General features: G+C 36.7%; 1 protein-coding gene across 6 annotated transcripts in view; it reads right to left on the bottom strand.

The window, feature by feature from the left end:
* TRPC4 (transient receptor potential cation channel subfamily C member 4) overlaps window positions 1-19,253 on the bottom strand; it is a gene marked incomplete at both ends in the record, with an annotated part of 138,374 nt that overhangs the window by 6,713 nt on the left and 112,408 nt on the right. For 4 of the 6 annotated variants that reach the window (XM_084235220.1, XM_084235221.1, XM_084235222.1 and 1 more), the window contains 2 exons: window positions 12,568-12,762; window positions 16,208-16,403. In XM_084235220.1, coding sequence (XP_084091346.1) covers window positions 12,568-12,762; window positions 16,208-16,403 — 391 coding nt within the window. Of the gene's footprint in view, window positions 1-12,552; window positions 12,763-16,207; window positions 16,404-19,253 lie in introns of all 6 variants that reach the window. The other 2 variants (XM_084235219.1, XM_084235223.1) reach the window with 2 other exon arrangements.

The following is a 19,253-nucleotide window of genomic DNA, read 5'->3' as shown; positions in this document are numbered from 1 at the left end:
CGCAGAATTGTTTCCTGTCTTATTGACCATTATGATTATTCCCCTCTATTTCTACTTTCTGGAAGGTAGTGTGTTGTGATGGTAAGAACATGGAGTTATGTATGTATCCATCATGATGCTATCATACAAAGTATTTTACTCCCCTAAAAATTCTTTGCTCTCTGCCTATTAAACCCTCCCTACTTCCCTTGCCCACTCCCCTTACCTCTTGAAATCACTGATCTTTTTACACTTTCCTAATTTTGCCATTTCCAGAATTCCATATAGTTGGAATCATACAGTCTGTAGCCTTTTCAGATTGGTTTCTTTCATTTAGTAATGTCCATATAAGTTTCCTTCATATCTCTCATTTCTTTTGATCAGAGTAATATTCCATTGTGTGAATGTACCAGTTTTTTGTTTTCTTTTTTTATCCTTTTACCTATTGAAGGACATCATGTTTGCTTGCAAGTTTGGGTAATCATGAATAAATATTCTATAAACATTGTTTTCAGGATTTTGAGTGGACATAAGTTTTCATTTCCTTCGTGTAAATACCAAGGAATGTGATTGTTGAATTGTATGGCAAAAGTATGTTTAGTTTTGTAAGAAACCATCAAACTGTCTCCCAGAGTGACCGTATAATTTTGTTTTCCCACCACCAATGAAGGAGATTTCCTATTGCTTCACACCTTTGCCAGCATTTGATGTGTTAGTTCTCAGGTTTTTGGCCAGTCTAAGAGGTTTTAGTGCTCATAGTCATCTTCTAGGGGGGTCCCAAAAAGTTTTATAAACCTCTCTGCAGGACACTGGATTTTGTCTATGATCTCTCTGAATTTTCCTGAGCATTTTTACATTACACCCTTCAGATTATTAAATGAATTTAAGATACATTTATTAAGTGACAACATCTTTATAGCTGTAGGATATGATAAATCAGAGGTGAATAAAATATACTTTTGCCCTTAAATGACTTACAGTTTACTATGTGAAATTCCAAGAATACATATGACTATAGATGAAGACAAAATACAGAAGAAAACAAGGGGGTACTGGAGAATGGAATCTGAATGCAGAAACGGAAAAGGTATCATTGAGGTAAGGGAGTAATAAGCAGCAGACTTCAAAGAGGGATTCAGAAGACTTTGAGATACAAAGATGCCCAGTATTCTAGAACAATGGAATATGGTAAATAAATAAGCTGATGATAGAGGTTGAAAGACTTTATGGTGACATCAGGACAGTTGTAATGTCCTCTGAGCAGTAATGCATGCATTCAGTCATTTTGGAAAGTTAACATGGATCCTTTAGATAGAATCTTAGATGGCACAGTGAATTCAGTGGGCCTGTAGGTAGCTGGAGTTTTGGTTGGTTGAGTGATGTGATGAAATTAATTTTTGCGATAGTCATCTGGAAGCAGCATTGGGGAGGGTAGTGCTATGTGAGAGCATCAGGGGATGAAGTTGTCAGTTGGGATGCTATTACCAGTGTGTGACTGAAAGCAGAGTGAGTACATCTAAAATAGTAGCTGTGTGAATGGGAAAGGGGGGAGAGTAAGAGTCACAGGGATAAAGAATGTTGAAGGAGAACTGAAGTCAGGAGGCTTGACAGCTGGGATGTGCACATGATGACAGAGATCTCTAGGCTGGCTGCTGAGATATCTAGGCTGGTGTTATTAAAAAATTATAAAGATTTTCATTTTGGAGATGCTAATCTAGCATATTAAAAATGAAATGCCATGCTCTATTTTAAAACTTTGGGGGAAGGTAAGGACTAAAACTAAAGATCTGAGGGTGCTATGTATAGATGCAATAGTGGATAGATCACAAATCCATATTTCTTGGCATTAGTAAAGAGAAACTTCCATGGATAATAAAGCCATTGATAAATAGTTTCTCTATCTTTTAGATAAATGTGAACAAAATGACCCTCTTTCGTTTCTAATTTGCTTTTTTAGGCTAACATTGAAATTAATTTTCTAACTTCCCAGGAGGTAGCAAAGATCAAAAGAAAAAAATCAGACTATTTTAATTTCACTACACGACAATTGACATATAGACATTATGTTCAGACATAATATTAATGGAAGCAGTGAGGTGGTTCAGTCTCATGACCTCATAAGTAAGGAAACCCAGGCCCACACATTTGAGTCTAAAATATCACAATGTTTCATGACAGTCCCAATTCTAGAATTCCAGGTTATAGTTTACTATTTACTTCTTGTTTTTTCTATCAAGTAGACACAAAAGACAGCTGAAAACATCTGCTATAGCGTCTGTCCCCCAACACATCTTAATCTGAAAATCAGTACCCTTGCCATACTAGATCCACATTAAAAAAATGAGGGGCTGGGCCTCCCTAGTGGTGCAGTGGGTTGAGCGCCGTGCTGTGAAGCGGTCCGCAGCCTTGGCAGAGCAGATTCGATCCTGGCTGACCAGCCAGCGAGAATCCCACATGGTGCCACAGACCTCACCTCTCGTGCCCGCTGCTCCCCTCTTTAGTGTATTTCTGTTGTCTGCCAGTTCTGCTCCCTGCTCTGTCTCTGGTGAGTCCTCTCACCCTCCCGTGCATCTGGCCTGTACCCCAGCTCTTGTATAAAAATAAATAAATCTTTAAAAAAAAATGAGGGGCATGTTTCCTCTAAGATTCACTGCTCACCTAGCATCACTGCTCACCTCTTCCTAGCTTTGGTGGTGGCTGTCAAGATTTGCTGTTCCTTAGCTTGCAAGTGAATAATTCCAATCTCTGCTTCTGTGTCTCTGTGTCTTCAAATGGTCATATTCTTATCAGTCAAGCTGCCTGTTCTGTTCCCCACTCTGTCTCTGGTGAATCCTCTCACCCCCATACCTCTGGCCTGTACCCCAGTTCTTGTATGCATAAATAAATAAATCTTAAAAAAATAATATATGTACTCTCTGTAATAAGTTATAATGACAAATTTTGACAAATAGTAACATTATATATTATGATTATATTATTATTTTATTAGAACTGCCATCAAAAACATTCAGAAGGTTTGCAAACTTTATGTTGTGTAAAAATCATCTGAGCTTCTTAGGGGTTTGTTATATGATATAAGTCATTATCTTATAATTACCAGTAGAAATGATCAATAGCAGAACTGATCAATTTATTTATAGAAGCAACATAATAAAGGGCATTTCATTAAAAAATAACTACATAGCCAAGGGGCATTTAATTTCTTTCAAGTCATTCATATGTTAAGCTTTGTTTGATAAAGTTATCAGTAATGGCCAGGTGTTCTCCATCTTTATTAAAAATTAAGTAGGTATAATTATAGGATGGTAGATCTAGATTAAGAACAAAGAATTTCTCTGTGAATGAGTTCATGTTTACAATGTTACTGAGAAATCTGTGAATTTGCATTTTGTAGCTTTTAAAAAAAATTAGATTATTCATTATGTCTACAGGACATACACCTCAGTAACATCTTTAAATACATATCACCCTAAGCAAAGATAGTGAAGGAAATGATAAACAGCTGGGAGTACATCAAATTAAAGAGCTTCTGCACAGCAAGAGAGTCTAAACAAAACAAAGAGACACCCCACTGATTGGGAGAAAATTTTTGCACACAATACTAATGATAAGGGACTGATCACAAAAATCTACAAAGAGCTGACATGACTCAACAAAAATAAATAATCCAGTCAAAAAATGGGCAGAAGAGCTAAAAAGAAACTTCTCCAAAGAGAAAATGCAAATGGCCAACAGGCATACAAAAAAATGTTCAACATCCCTTGTAATCAGGGAAATGTAAATCAAAAACACAATGAGAATGGCACATATTAAAAAAACTAGCAACAACAAAACAAAAAGATAGAAAAACAGTGGGTCACATGACCAATCAAGGACCATCCTTCCTTAACTTGGCATGTAGGAATAGTTTGGATGATATGCATTTCAAGTTGGTGGTTTTCTTTGTAAATTATATCATAATTCTAGCAATAAGTGTGAAATGTTCCCTGGCAGGGGTCTTTTCAGGAGATGTGCAGGGCACAGTGGGGTGCCACTCCGAAGTAACTCTCAGGTTGCTGATTCCTTCTGATTTGGTAGGACAAGACAATGGCAATATTTGGACCACAGAACTAATGATAGAGGAAAAGACCAGTTAGGGAGAAAGCTCTGTTGATGTGAGGTAGCTTGGCATTTCGATAGAAGTGTCAAGTTTCTTCAGAGCAGAGAAAGTTTTGCAGCTATGAAAGGAGTCTAGGGAATCAACTGTGACATTTTCTCTTAATCTCAAATTCTGCCTGGGTCCACTGAGTGGAACATCAGGCTTACTGTGTTGGCTGGCTCCCTGCAGTCAATTGTCAGTGCTGTTTTTTCTCATTTCCACTCTGGCTTGGGTCTATCACTGATTTTAAGCCCATGAATTATGCCTTTTACTCTTTGCCTTGCTCAGTGAATCCCTTAAGGGATGCAGCTTGCTGTGTTCTTCTCTTTAAAAAAAGAAAAGCAAAAAGGCAAGGGACTATTTCAGAATGAGATCCCTTTTTTAAAAATTACAGTTTGGCTCATTTACAGATGGGTTTATATGTTGTTCTCTATAAATACACTTTCTAAGCATAGAAAATAAGTGATATAAAATGCTTGAATGTTGCCCTGTCAGATCAAGTATTCAAGTATCAAGTATTCAAATTCCCCCACCTTTCTGAAGTTCTTCTCAGGCTAGTGAAGAACACAAATTAACATCAGACAGATTAATAGAAGAAATACACCAAGTTATTTACATACATATGGAGAATATACATGGCTGAAAATTCTGGAGTAAATAACAGATTGAAGTTTATATTCTGAGTTAAGGAATAAGATAGGAGGGTGTGACTTTATGTTTACTCTGCAAATAAAAATGGGTTTCTTGGATAGAGAAGACATTTATTTCTACAGTTAATCCTACACCTGGATAATCCCTTTCAATCTTCATTCTTCTAGATAATGGTGACAATTTATTTTCAAAGTCCATAGGGACTTGATGGACCTTAGCATCACATGTCAAAGTGATGTGTATTGGAAAAAAGTTTGCTGTGGACATTTTTGGGAGGTCTATCCTTCAAGGATCTCATTCTTGAAGAAGTCAGAATATACTTCCTCAGAATATGCCTCTTTGGCATAAAGATTATTTTAAGCTGCTTATTTTTAAGAAATAGCAGATATAAGAAAAGCTCTGAAAACCAAGTAGAAGCTACCCTTTAGTAACAGATACTTACATTTATGAAGGGCATGCCATTTGTAAGGGCATCTCCCTCTCTATAACAGGAAATGGAAGATGACAAAATTGCTAGAAACTCTTATCAGTCAGTGGTCATGGACAAATGGACAAAACAACCATGCCTTTATTTATTGTGCTTTGCCTGATAACTTCCTACAACTGGTTCCTTCCTCGCTCATCCAAATTTTCTTTTATCTACAGGTGAAGATGTTTTTAAGGTGGTAGCTTGGGCAATTTTAGGAGACACTCAGTTTTCCTGGGAGTCTCCCTTGTGTATAGGAGGTACAGGTGTTATTAAACTAATATTTGTTTTTCTTCTGCTAATCCATCTTTAATTAGTTACAAACAAAAATACATATTAAATGTGGAAGCTATTGATGATTCGAGGTACACCAGGTCTTGACAACCAGTGTTTCGATACTGAGAAATATATTTGGAGGTGAATATGATTAAGCAAAAAATTTGACAAGAGTAATATCAAAAACCAAAAGCCATAGCACATTTCTTATTTTCATACTTTCAATAGGCAATCCCATTGATGAAATTTCTGAGTTTTCCCAGAGACAAGCAATTTCTAATTAATGGGCTTACTCCCTATGATAAAGTTATTTCATTTATGCTTCCCTATAGAGCAATCCAAATGAAAGTTAAATTTACTTGGTCTCTCAATCATCCATAAAAAGAAGTGCAAAGTGAAAAGCAAAAATGAGTTAATGAGTTTTCAATATTACCCGGAATCCATAAGTAGCAAGATAAGATCACCAATAATGGACTCCTAGAGAATGGCCAATATGGTAACCTTGAAGAGCCCTGGTTTTGGGCTTTCCCTGACCATGGCAGAATGAATGAACACCTATAACTTTCAGGCAGCTGCTAGCTGATAAGAGTGAGTGAGTCACAATGAGGAAAGTTAGAGAAAATGCCTCCAAGTCCGTATAAACTCTACCTCCAGTTTAGCTTCCATTTCCTACTTCAAAAATGTGGCATAAATATAAGAACATTGAGATGAAAGCAGAAGTTACGCAAACCTGTTAAACGAGGGCTTTGGGAAGAAATCTAAGAGGCAGCTGAAAACACTGATAGGATCTGCAAATGCTGTTGAGAAAATTCAAAAGGTGAATACTCAACATGGAAGGTATCATTGCGTATTTGTCAGACTTTTCAGGGAAATAAGGACTGGCAATGGAAAGCACATGAGATTGGGAAACAAAAGACCAAGATTTTTTTCCCCCTAGTTCTATCACCCAGGTACCCTGAAACATTGGGCAAGGTAAACAAGTTTTTTTTTTAAAGGAACAAATTTATCTAAATGATTTTGAAGGTCCCTTTGAAGCATAATGCAGTACTCTAAATCTTGGTTTTACAAAGTGACTGTCTTTGCACAACTATGTCACATTTTAATTAATGGGTATGTATAGATATCCTTTTCTTCATAGATCTACACAGTGAAATATCAGGAGGATTAATCAAGTTGCAATGAATTCACAGCAATATCAATTATTTTTTGACATTTTTTTTCATCTAATTCCTCTATTAACATTAAAAACCTTCTTACTTTTCATTTATCTTATACTTCTCTTAACAAATAATACATATTACTTATTTCCACTTAAAATAAGTGTATGAAGTCAAAATATGTCCTCCTTGCTCTGAAATGCAATCTAGATAATGAATAGATTTATTGCCTTGAGTTTGATAAGACTGGGTACATGACCAAAGCTTGGCAGTGAAAGGCAGCAATGAGAGTAGGAAGAAGATGGAGAAGAGAGACATGACTCACGATATTTATTTGGTTCATTATAATTGCCAAAGGCATCAAAATGCCCACTATCAAAACAGTAAAATTTACCTGGATATGTAAGAATCAAGGTCACAGTTAATTGTGAATTACCCTTCTGTTCCTTAGCTAGAATGAAATACTAAAACAGAGATAGAGACAGAAGAAGAAATTTTTGGAGACCATAAATATATAGAAAAGGAATGATTTACACATTTACCTTTTCCCTATGAAAGGTGTAAATTACTACTTTAACAAGAAAGTCCAACTGAATGTTAAACTCCTCTTTGCAACTAAGAAATAATGGTAACAGATTCCTAACAATGTGTCAACATTGTAGGAGGATTCTGAGGGCAGGTGGGGAGCTGGAAGTCAAATTCTTTTGGTAGCATTACAGATAATATCTTAAAATATTAGAGCAGGGCCATTTTACAAGTTTCAAGGTACCTTAAAACCCAAAATTATTTTGCTACTGCCTAAAATTAAAATATTAAAAATGAATTCCTTTTGTCATATGGCCATTATTTTTGGCTCAGAAGCTCTTTATAGATCAAAATACTCTTATAAGGGGTAGCATAATAAGACACTAAAAAATAAGATAATATTAATCAGTAATGTCTTTTCATGTAGTGGTTAGATAATTTTCTTAGGAATTTAAGAAAAAATGGGAAAAATGACAAAGATATCTTGATTTGGAAGGGAGTAAGTCACAGTTTGGACTCTTTGAAACCTTTTCCTATTCATCTCAAGGAAAGCAGCATTTCTTGTTCTCTTCTCATAACATCTTGAACATGACTACATTGTATTTTTAAATATATAATAAAACATGTATTAAAGTTGTATGTTCTCATTTCTGTGTCTCCCACACTAGAAATGATGTTCTCAGGATGGAAATCATGCCTTTATCTCTTACACCCCTCAATTCCCAGTTTAATTACTGGCCTGTGGAGCACATACAATAGTGTCTATGAAGCCTGAATCAGTACATTCATTCTACAACCATTTTTTAATTGAACTTATTTTTTTAATATTTTATTTTATATAATTCTTACATCATTTTTCATCTTTGCACAATGTATGCATTTTCATTATGGTTATATTCTCTATACAATTGCACCCCCCCTTATTTTGACTCTAGTCCTTCCTCTCTCTGCACCCCACCCCCCCCGTAGTGTGTCTTTGGTTTCAGCACTATTTACAATAGCTAAGCTATGGAAACAACCCAAATGCCCAAAACTAGATGACTGGATCAAGATGTGGTACATATACACAATGGAATATTACTCAGCAATCAAAAAGATAAACACATGCAGTTTGCAGCAACATGGATGGAGCTAGAAAGGATCATGCTGAGCGAAATAAGTCAGAAAGAAAAAGAAAAATACCAGATGGTCTCAATCATAGCAGGAATTTAGAAAACTTAAATAATTGAACTTATTTTTTAACAGTGAATTCAAACATTTGTAGTAAAACAGTGTCAGTCTTTTTAAAGTCATTGATAAAGTCTATCAATTAGTGTGAGGACTGCAGGATTAGGTTTCATCATAATCTGACTGGTTTATTTTTTTTAAAGATCTGTTTATTTATTTTATACAAGAACCAGGGTACAGGCCAGATGCGTGGGAGGGTGAGAGGATTCACAAGAGACAGAGTGGGGAACAGAACAGGCAGACTGATGAAATACACTGCTGAGGGGAGCAGTGGGCACGACAGAAGAGTTCTGCCATGCCATGTGGGACCCTTGCCAGCTGGCCGGGATGGAACCAGCGCTTCAGAGGCTGCAGACAGCTTCACAGCGCTGCGCTCAACCGCCTGTGCCATCGGGGGAGGCCCTGACTGGTTTATAACATCAGCTATGTGCCCAAACTTTAACCTCTGAAGTTCATGGAGTTAATAACTTTTTAAAGATTTATTTATTTATGCAAGAACTGGGGCACAGTCAGAGGTGCGGGAGGGTGAGAAATTTCACCAGAGACAGAGCGGGAAGCAGAACAGGCAGAAGGACCGAAAACACTGCTGAGGGGAGAAGCAGGAGAGGCAGGAGAGGTCTGCCGCGCCATGTGGGTTTCTCCCTGGCTGGCTGGGAATCGAACCCACACTGCAGAGGCTGCGGACAGCTTCACAGCGCTGTGCTCTACCCGCTGCTCCACTCGCTGCACCACCTAGGAGGCCCAGAGTTAATCACCTTTACAAAGGAATTTAACTGCCTTTCCTAACCACCTCCCTATTTGCTGTATTCTTTTGCCACTCAACTTTTCTTTAGTTAGAATTGATACTAATGTGACAGGAAAATCAGTGCCACTTTCAGTAGAGAAAAACGTCCAATTTGCAGCTGAAAAAAATATCTGGTGGGTGATGAACTTAATGAATGGGAAGGATCACTGAGGGTATAAGTAGCAGTCACAAACTATATTAAATTAATTTTAAAAGTTAAAATTGTATTAAATACAAATATTACTTCCTGAGTCAAATATAAAAGCATTTTAGAATACCACCAAAGCAATTTATCTTATAAGGTCAAAGTGACTAGTGAATGTTAGGGTCTTAATTCTGAAAACATTGTTATGAGAACTTTGAGATCTAAAACCAGGGCCTCCCTGGTGGTGCAAGGGGTTAAGCACAGCATTATGAAGTTATCCACAGCCTCTGCAGCATGATTTCGATCCCAGGCCAGCCAGGGAGCAAGCTACATGGCACAGCAGATCTCTTCTTCCTTGCCTGCTGTTCCCCTCACACAGTGTATTTCAGTCTGCCTGCCTGTTCTGTTCCCCACTCTCTCTCTGGTGAATCCTCTTACCCCCTGCACCTCTGGCCTATACTCCAGTTCTTGTATGCATAAATAAATAAATCTTTAAAAAAAATCCAAAACCAGGGCCTCCCTGGTGGCGCAGTGGTTGAGCACTGGGTTGCGAGGCTGCCCGCAACCTCTGCAGCGCCGGTTCGATCCCCGGCCACCGGGTGAGGGTCCCACATGGTGCGCAGACCTCTCCTGCCGCCCGCTGCTCTCCTCAGCAGTGTACTTCAGTCCTTCTGCCTGCTCTGCTCCCCGCTCTGGCTCTGGTGAATTCTCTCACCCTCCCGTGTTTCTGACTGTACCCAGTGCTTGTGTAAATAAATAAATAAATCTTTAAAAAAAAATCCAAAACCATCAAATACAAAAATGAAATCATAGATAATCTACAACATTGACTTCAGGGTTGTCTTTGGGGATTCTACCCCAACTGCAAAGGAAACGAGCAAAAATAAACAAATGTGACTGCATCACACTAAAAAGCCTCTGCACAGTGAAAGAAACTATTATTGAATCAAAAAGACACCCTACTGAATGGGAGAAAATATCTGAACACCATATGTCTGACAAGGGTCCAATATCCAAGATTTACAATGAACTCATACAGCTCAACAATGACAAAATCAAAAAGTGGGCAGAAGAGCTAAACAAGCACTTTGCAATAGAAGACATATAGATAGATGGTCAACAGGTATATGGAAAAAATCACTTCTCAGGGAATTGCAAGTCAAAACCATAATGAAACACCATCTCACACCTGTGACAATACATATAAAAAAGTCCAGAAACAAGTGTTGACTGAGGATGGAGGAAAAGAAGAAAACCTCCTATATTGTTGATGGGAATGTAGACAGGTTTCAGTCCCTATGGAAAACAGTGTGAGGGTTTCTCAAAACTTTAAAAATAGATGTACCGTATGATCCAACAATTTCACTTCTAGATATCTCCCGAACAATGCAGAACCACTAATTCAAAGTAATACGTGCACTCCAATGTTCATTGAAGCACTATTTACAATAACCAAATTATGTAAACAGCCCTATTGCCCAATGATTGACACATGGATTAAGAATATGTGATATTTTAGCCCAATGAAATATAGCAAGCTATAAAAAAAGATTAGCCTTTCATGACAGTATGGTTGATACTGGAGGGGATTAAGTTGAGCATATAAGCCAGAAGGAGAAAGCCAAATATACAAGATGGTTTCACTCATGTGGAATACAGAAAAGCAACACAAAGGGTCAGACAAAAACAAACCAAAAACAAACCCTAGAAATATGAGTGTAAAAGTGGGGACACTAAAGGGGGAGAGGGAAGGTGGAGATCAAAGTTTGGATGGGCTCAGTGGAATATGGTGCTTTGTGGTAGGTGTGATGTGGTGACATGAGAAGGGATGAGAACCTGTATCTTTATTTTTTTTCCTTTTATTTTTAATTTTTTTTTTTACATTGCTCATTTTTGTAGAGTATTTGATCTCTCTCCTCAGGCGTCGTCCCTATAAATATATAAATATCCCACTACCAAACCATCACTCATGGTCTCTGGTGCTCTTCCCACCCCTATTTTGATCCCTTTTTCTCTCCTACCCCTGCTTTAAGCTTCAGATCAACAGTTGTCTATAAGTTTTGTATTTTTTTGACCCTATATTTGGACTCCCTATATTCCTGCTATAAGTGATATCATCCACTATTTTTCCTTTCCCTTCTGGCTATTTCACTGAGCATAATCTCTTCCAGCTCCATTCATGTTGTTGGGAAAGATATGAGTTTATCTTTTTTGATTGCTAAGTAGTATTTGCTTATATATACACCACTTTCTTGATCTAGTCATCTGTGTTTTGGGCTTTTAGATTTTTCCACATTGTAGCCATTGTACACAGTGCTACAATAAACATAGGAGAGCAAGTTTCCCTTTGAATTATTGTTTTTGTGTCCTTTGGGTCTATTCCTAGGAGTGGAATTGATGGGAGAACCTATACCTTGAAACCACATACAGTGTTGTAAGCCAGTGTTACCTCAACAACAGCAACAACAACAATAGCAAATAGAAATGATGTGAGAGAGAAAGGAAGAATGACTTGTTCAATGTCAGTGGTTTGGCAGGAACAAAGCTCTAATTCCTTATATTTTCAACTAATGCTGCTTGAACTCTTGCTTTCCAATATGAAAGAAATTTCCAAAGAATGTATAATCCTGCAGTGTAACACAAAGATGCCCTGAGCCGTCACAATATTTCTTAAAAACACAGCTTCTTGACATTTAATATGATTGGAAGTAGAAGCAAAGTGTTGAACAATCAAACATTCTAAAATCACTGTGCTGGAATATGGCACACCATTTCCCAATTATAATATTCATTCAGTGAATTGAGCAATTTTTTTATCAAGATATTTACAGGGGTCTACAATGACACTAAGAATATATCAGAGAAATAGATGAGTAAGCAGTGCCATAAATAACCTGCTGATACAATCTGAAAATTTCTAGAAATCAAGGTACCAAGAGAGAATGTGCTAGTTCTCTTAATCCTGATTGGTGGTTCTATGCAAGTCCTATGTGAACAAGAGTGGCTCCAATTAAAATAGCAGTAGGCATCAATGTGGGGAATGGGTTTGTGAAAAAGTTGTTCTTACTCAGTTTCTTCGACATGGTAGATACGTAATACATGTTTAGGAAATAAAATCAGAAAGAACAAAAATATCAAAAATATTCCACAGGGAATGCAAATGAATTTGAAATCAAATGTAAAAAAAAAAAGAGTAATACTAACATGCTGTATTCTTACCCCTATTGTTCCAAAACTTTCTGGTTTTCTTCTCATCTTTTTCTTGCACAGGTGTGTCCATATCCATTTGATCAGATACCAGAGAGACTTGGGGCTTGGGATGACATTGAAGGGAGTGGGCAGGGTACCTCCTTCTTCAAAATAACTCATCCAGAGCTTTGTTCGAGCAAATTTCCATTCTATATCTGCATGATCCTGAACAGGAAAATATGACAACTGCTGACAGATTTCTTAATTAGTAAAGTGAGATGAACCTCACAGAAAGCCTGTAACCTGACTTTGAGTGGCTCATGGAACATTAATTAAATTGCTTATAAAATCACCACTAACTCTGGAAGATAGTCATCTAAACATCCCAGATGATGGCTTACCCTGGTAGGAGTCACAGCTCTCTTGTCACTTTTCATCCTTCCCTCTTCAGTGAAAAGGACATCTAAAATAATCCCATACTAAAGAGACCGCGGTGATTAGTTATGACTTGGAGACAAATCTTCATTTCCTGCACAGTAGGCATACTCTCGCTCAGTTTCATCACTTTCTGGCCACAAACAGGGCATTATGTCTTACCTGAGACCTAAGTCCCTGCCTAGGTGAGTGTCACTCACAGATGCTCTTATTTTGCCCTTCTGGTGTTTTCAGGAAAAGTCTTACTGGATATGTTTCCATATGAATAATTCTTGTCCACCTTCAGGCAACAGGTATACACTCAGAATTTCCCCTAACACATGTAAAATAGGGCCTCTGGCATGACATTGAACCTTGATATAACTTTGGTCAAATGGCACCAGGTAGGTGTGTGGCTAATGGTGCCCACAAGTCTGAGACTATCCCTTTCATCACATATTAATCATTCCACTTAATTAACCTCCTGGTAAAACATAGGAACATTTGTGGCAATTAGATATAGGACAGCCAGTTTCCTTTTAAATTAGCTACAATCTGATTTATGCCGAAAATCTGGGAAGTAGGAGGTGGTAGAAACTCAGCATACATGCATTTTAAAAATTTTAAACAGTTCATTTTAGCCCATTAATGTTATTAAAAAGAAAGATTTTAGAGTAGGAGAATAATCTAACAATATGTTCTATTCTAATATTTCTAAATTGCTGTGTGCTAATAAATGCATGTATTATATATATACATTTCTACTTTGAACACTATGAGTTTTATTCTAGACACTGAACAGATTGTGCTTCCAACAGGAATCACCATCTATAAAATGCATGACCTTATTGTTGCTTAGCAAATATTTAATTGAATGGATTGATGGGAAGATAGAAGCATACAAATTAATTTCACATTTTCTCTCTGCCACTCTTTCTGTATTTCTCCCCACTTCCTGCTCTTTCTTTCTAAGTAAGCTTATAGAATCTGCATTAATATAAAAAGCAAATATATTTTTCAGAAGTCATAGAGAATGAAACTCAAGAATTGGCTCAAGGTAATAAAAAAGTGGTCACATAGATGTAGGCCTGTGAGTAGCTTCTGCTCCTACTGATTCTTCCATTCCTAGGGGGCCCCAAATTAAAACTCATTCTGACCTCCTCAAGTACTTTCATTGCTATTACATGGCAGACTCCTTTTGTTCATGGTTCAGGATTCCAAGAGGGTCATTAACAAAATCTTTAGTGGTTTGAAAATCTGAAGGGGAAAGTTTTAAGCTGGTGATAACCAAATCACCTTCTGCTGCCCAACATCTAATTCTTAGTCAATATTTAAATCTTAGCTTATGTATTTCCTCTCCTGGGAAGGCTGACCTGACTCCCACCCACCTCAGCTGCCCCCTATAACACCACCCACCCAAAACATCATCCTCCCTTCTTTATGTATTCTTACCACATTCTTAAATTCTTTGTCTCAATATTGAAATTATTGATTTTTGTCCCTACTACATCAAATTTTTCTCCAGGGCAGGGGTTATATTATATTTCCATATCTCTTAAAGCAAGTGTATGTCTGGCATATAATAGGTGCACAACAAGTATTTGATCAATGAACAAATGAGTGGGGGAGAAACAGACATTAGTGTGAACTGCACGATAGCTTTTGCCTTTCAACTAGTACATTTTCCTCTTTTTATCCATACTTCACCCTAAAGCTCTGAGTTAGGGCAATAATACAAAAAGAGAAAGCCCCCAGGGTGAAGACAGAGGTGAAAATCAAACACAGGCTTGTTCGTGCAGGGCGTTTCAGGTTCTCAGGGCTGCTCACCTCTCAAGTCGCGTAAGAGTTTGGGCTAAACAAAAGTAGAAAGTTGAAGATCATTCTTATCTCTGTAAGAAGTAACCTAAGTAAACATATCTCACATAGAAGCAAAATGAAATGTACTATTGAATAATGTTCTCCTGTTGATAAAACTGGTACCTTTAATGCTTTATGGGAATCAAGTTGTATACAGAGTTAGAAGCATTCTAATTTTTTTCTGGAAAAGCAGTCTAGAAAATAGAGTCCGCATTTTAGAACTGTGTTGACTAGAAGAATACAAAACTCTGGAGTAAATATATAGGAACTATATAACACAATTCAGATATGTAAGATGATGCTTAAGTAAGATATTCAAATGTAAATGCTAAGTTCTAGCATTTACATTTAAATTCACATTTCTAAATCTAAATTTAAATCTAAGTGCACATTTCTAGGTATATCCAGTAGCACTGCTTTAGTCTATGAATCAGTAAAAAGATCATCCATTCTTAGGTTTTATGCACTTTTTTCATCTGTGACAGGTGTCTTCATAAAGACAATTTAAGTAAATTCAGAAGGCTGCTTCTCAAAATAACAACACTCCAGGGGTTTAACTATAGATTCAGAGATGCAATGCAATTGCAGTTATTTATAGTGAAAATGGGCAGACTACAATTATATTTATAAAATGCTACTTGTCTAATGTATAAAAACAAGAGGCTTAAAAATTTATTCAAGCATAGGTTTATTTTGTCACTGTTACTGCTGACCTTAGACATATGTCTTATATGTATAAGTTCAAGAGGATAAAGGGCTTTGTCTGTCTTGTCCATTACTGTGTTTCTAGTTCCTAGAACTGTACCTGTAAGCAGAATAAATACTCAGTAAGAATTTTTTGAAAGAATGAATAAGTGAAGCTAAGGTGTTTGGATTCCAGAGTTTCAAATAAATACATATGGCATTATATATTCTGTTACAGAATTCAGGGTGATGAATGCATCGCTTTTTCTGGGCTTTAAGAATCTGAAACTCCTGTGGTTTTCCCCCTCAGTCTCCTCTCTGGGCTATCTTTTGTATCTGGCCAAGTGGGCATGGTTTTGCTTTTATCCAGACTATAGGTTAAATGGATAGAGACCATACATAGCCCAAAGGGTTGCATGGAAATGAGTTGCCTTTTGATGAATGATGCCTCACCTACTACTGCATGACTGCCTGGCAAGACGGATTTAATTTATTTTATAATCATGAGTAATATGACAAACTAAATTAATAAACAGCCAAATATGGTAGAATACTGCTTAGAAACTTGAAATTAACAATTTATGTTATACTTCTGGTCTGTCTCATCAGTATCCAATTAGACTGACTCATTTCCAATGATACTCAGATGAAGAATAGCTAGGAACAAGACCTTTGAGGGGTGAATATTGAATTAAAATAAAGTCATTCAACTTACAGCAATCAGTTGGTAAGAATTATTCATCATAGCTATTAACATGTTGAGTAGGACAACCAGAGAGATGACATTGTATGTCCCGAACATGGTGGCACCAACAAACTCAGTGAATTCATGCTGTGCTTTGACGTTGGTCACGTATAAATTGATGAGCCCAAATATTGACCAAAACAGGGACTGAAGAGTCTCAAATAACCTAGAATAAAGATAAAAGGACACTAATAGCTATATTAATAGCATCATTATGCAGTAAGTTATAATAACAGAACTTAATGATTATTATTCATGTTTGATTAAATTTATCAATATCAATAGTAAAGTAACATTTTAGGTTATTCTAAAATTAGGCCTAATAAGAAAACTGTTTCATCATACTAGCACAAATGGTGCACTTAATTTTTCCATGATTTTGAACTCTGCATTTAGTTTCCTAGAGCAGTGGTGACGGACCTAATCCATAGCCCCTTTTAATATGGCCCCTGACTTAAAGATGATTTTTGCTTTTTCAAATGATTGGAAGAAAATCAAAAGAAGAGTGATATTTTGGTACATGTGGAAATCATATAAATCCACATTTCAGTGTCCAGAAATAAGGTTTTGTTGAAATGCAAATTCATTCATGCATTGTTTTTCACTTTGTGTTAAATGGCAGAGGTTAGTGTATATGTGACTCACAAGCCTAAAATATTTACTGTGGTTTCTCCTCATAGAATGTTTGCTGGCCCTTCAGTAATTTAGGGTCAGCTTAGCATCATTAAGTTGAGACTTTGAAAAACATCAGTTCTTTTATCCAGATTTGCTTTGGTTATAGGAGGATTAAAAATACTGTTATCATGGATTTCCACAATTAGAGTTAAAACCACAGATAATTCTTGAAGATTACAAAGGATCTCTGAATGCTTAAAATAGAATATTTGATTTTTTTTTTTTTTTGTATTTCAGGGGACCTTCACTCTTCTCAAAGAATGAACTCTGGCGATTTTATCAAAGGTAAAGTTTCTTTAACATATTCTAAGAAATGAGATACAGTAAAGAGTGTCTTGAAACTTAAATGAATTGTTTAAATCTAAATGAGGTAGTGTTTGTTTAGGTAGGACCAATTTGAAACCTTACTTTAAGTTTGTAAAGAAACAAAAGAACTCTTCAACTCTGATAAATGGTTGGACTAAGATTGTAGTTAAATTATATTGTAAAATGAAAAACTATCTCACACTTGGCATGGTGACTAAGCACGTAGGATTTCAGCATCTAGAGAGAAAGAGACAGGTGCTAGTTTGGAATCATTTTGTAAGACTGAGACAGTCATGTTTTCTTGGCAGCTCCCAAGCCTAGAACATTGTTCCATTTACACTTTTTATCAGAGGTGATCTGGGAGCCTCACCTAGAGCCTGGATGGATTAGTCAGTCATGGTCAAGGAACCCAAGGAGACCAATTCATAGTATGGCCTGATATGAAAAGATGAGCCTACATGGTCAGATTTTTTATATAAGAAATTTTATCTTAGAAATATCAAGAGGCTGGGGCTCCCTGGTGGTGCAGGATGTTGAGCGCAGCACTGTGAAGCTGTCTGCAGCCTCTGCAGCATGAGTTCCAACCCTACCAGCCTCAGAGCAACCCACAGAGAGAACAGACCTCTCCTGTCTTGCCCGCTGCTCCTCTCAGCAGTGTATTTTGTCAGTCTGCCTGTTCTGTTCCCCACTCTGTCTCTGGTGAATCCTCTCACCCTCCCGTGCATCTGGCCTGTGCCCCAGTTCTTGTATAAATAAATTAAAAAAAAAAAGAAATATCAAGAGTCATTTAGAAATAGTTGTTAAAGGGGTTGAAATGATAGGAATTAGGATATAGAGCCAGAATCACTAGGATTATGAGAAACCAAAGGTTTGAGACAGTACAAACTAAGAAGCAGGAAACTGAGAATTAATAAGCTGGTAATAAAAAAGCTCCAAAGGGAACACACATGGAGAAATTGAGTCACATTAGCATTGGTTCTCATAGTAAAAATCCCATGGTTCAACACTGTGTCAACTCCTGACCTTCCTGAAGCTGGGCTGGTTCTAGATTCTGCCTTTCCTAAAAATCAAAGGGCTGTGAGGATCAAAAGGCTGTAACCTTATTCTAATTCTTATACCAAAACTCCCATCACTTGAAACAGAGTTTCTGATCTGTGTAACCAGGAGAATCTAACTAAGGATGACTTAATTGGTGTTCAGGGCTTCTTTACTCAAATCTATTGCTTTATAAAAAAATAATATTTTCACATATTGTAGAATTAAATTTTAGTTAAAGACCATAAAACTTAATTGTTTGCTTTTGTATTTATTTCACTATAGCCATTCAGCAGTGGGACAAGTGACCATACAGAGGTAAGAGCGCTGACCCAATCTACTCCAATCAGTGACTCCTTGGCAGGATGTGCATTACGTGTCCAGTTGACAATCCAGATGTCAGATTTGAACAAAATCAGGTTAAGTTTAATTTAATTCATTGTCTCTAGTCAAAGACCACTAGGAATTATTCTTTGAAAAGTTTCTGGGGAAAATAACAATTTTGACCCAAGGTCAGGGGGTTCTTTATTTTTGGTAACTTTAAGGACAATTTCTAAAATTAATGACAGTATCATTTGGATTTGAAATGTGAAATTGTTTTGTTTTCCCTTTCCAGTGTATATTCTCACTGCGAATATACAAATAAAATTCAGCTGGTTTTCCCCTGACATTGATAGCAGTTCAGAGAGAACTAAATGTTACATAAGTGATATAATAGATTATGCAAAATGATGCCACATTAAATCCCATAACTGTCGTTTTTAAATGTTCAAGTGAAAACAGTGATATAGAATAAGTGGGTTATTATGGTTGAATAATATTGATTTGCTTCTGTCTAAAAATGAACAATAATTATTAGGGAATATTAGCAAAACCTTTGGCAAAATATTTATTTACATTTCCAATTGGAATTTGAAAAGGAGAAAATTCAAAATAAGATGACATTTTGTGATTAACTTTGGAAGTCTTCTTATATTTACTTTATTTTACTTTTTCCAGA

This window comes from Talpa europaea, assembly GCF_964194135.1.
Source record: "Talpa europaea genome assembly, chromosome: 6".
Classification (NCBI taxonomy): Eukaryota; Metazoa; Chordata; class Mammalia; order Eulipotyphla; family Talpidae; genus Talpa; species Talpa europaea.
The sequence above is the reverse complement of the archived record's forward strand: the minus strand, read 5'-3'. Positions and strand labels throughout refer to the sequence as shown.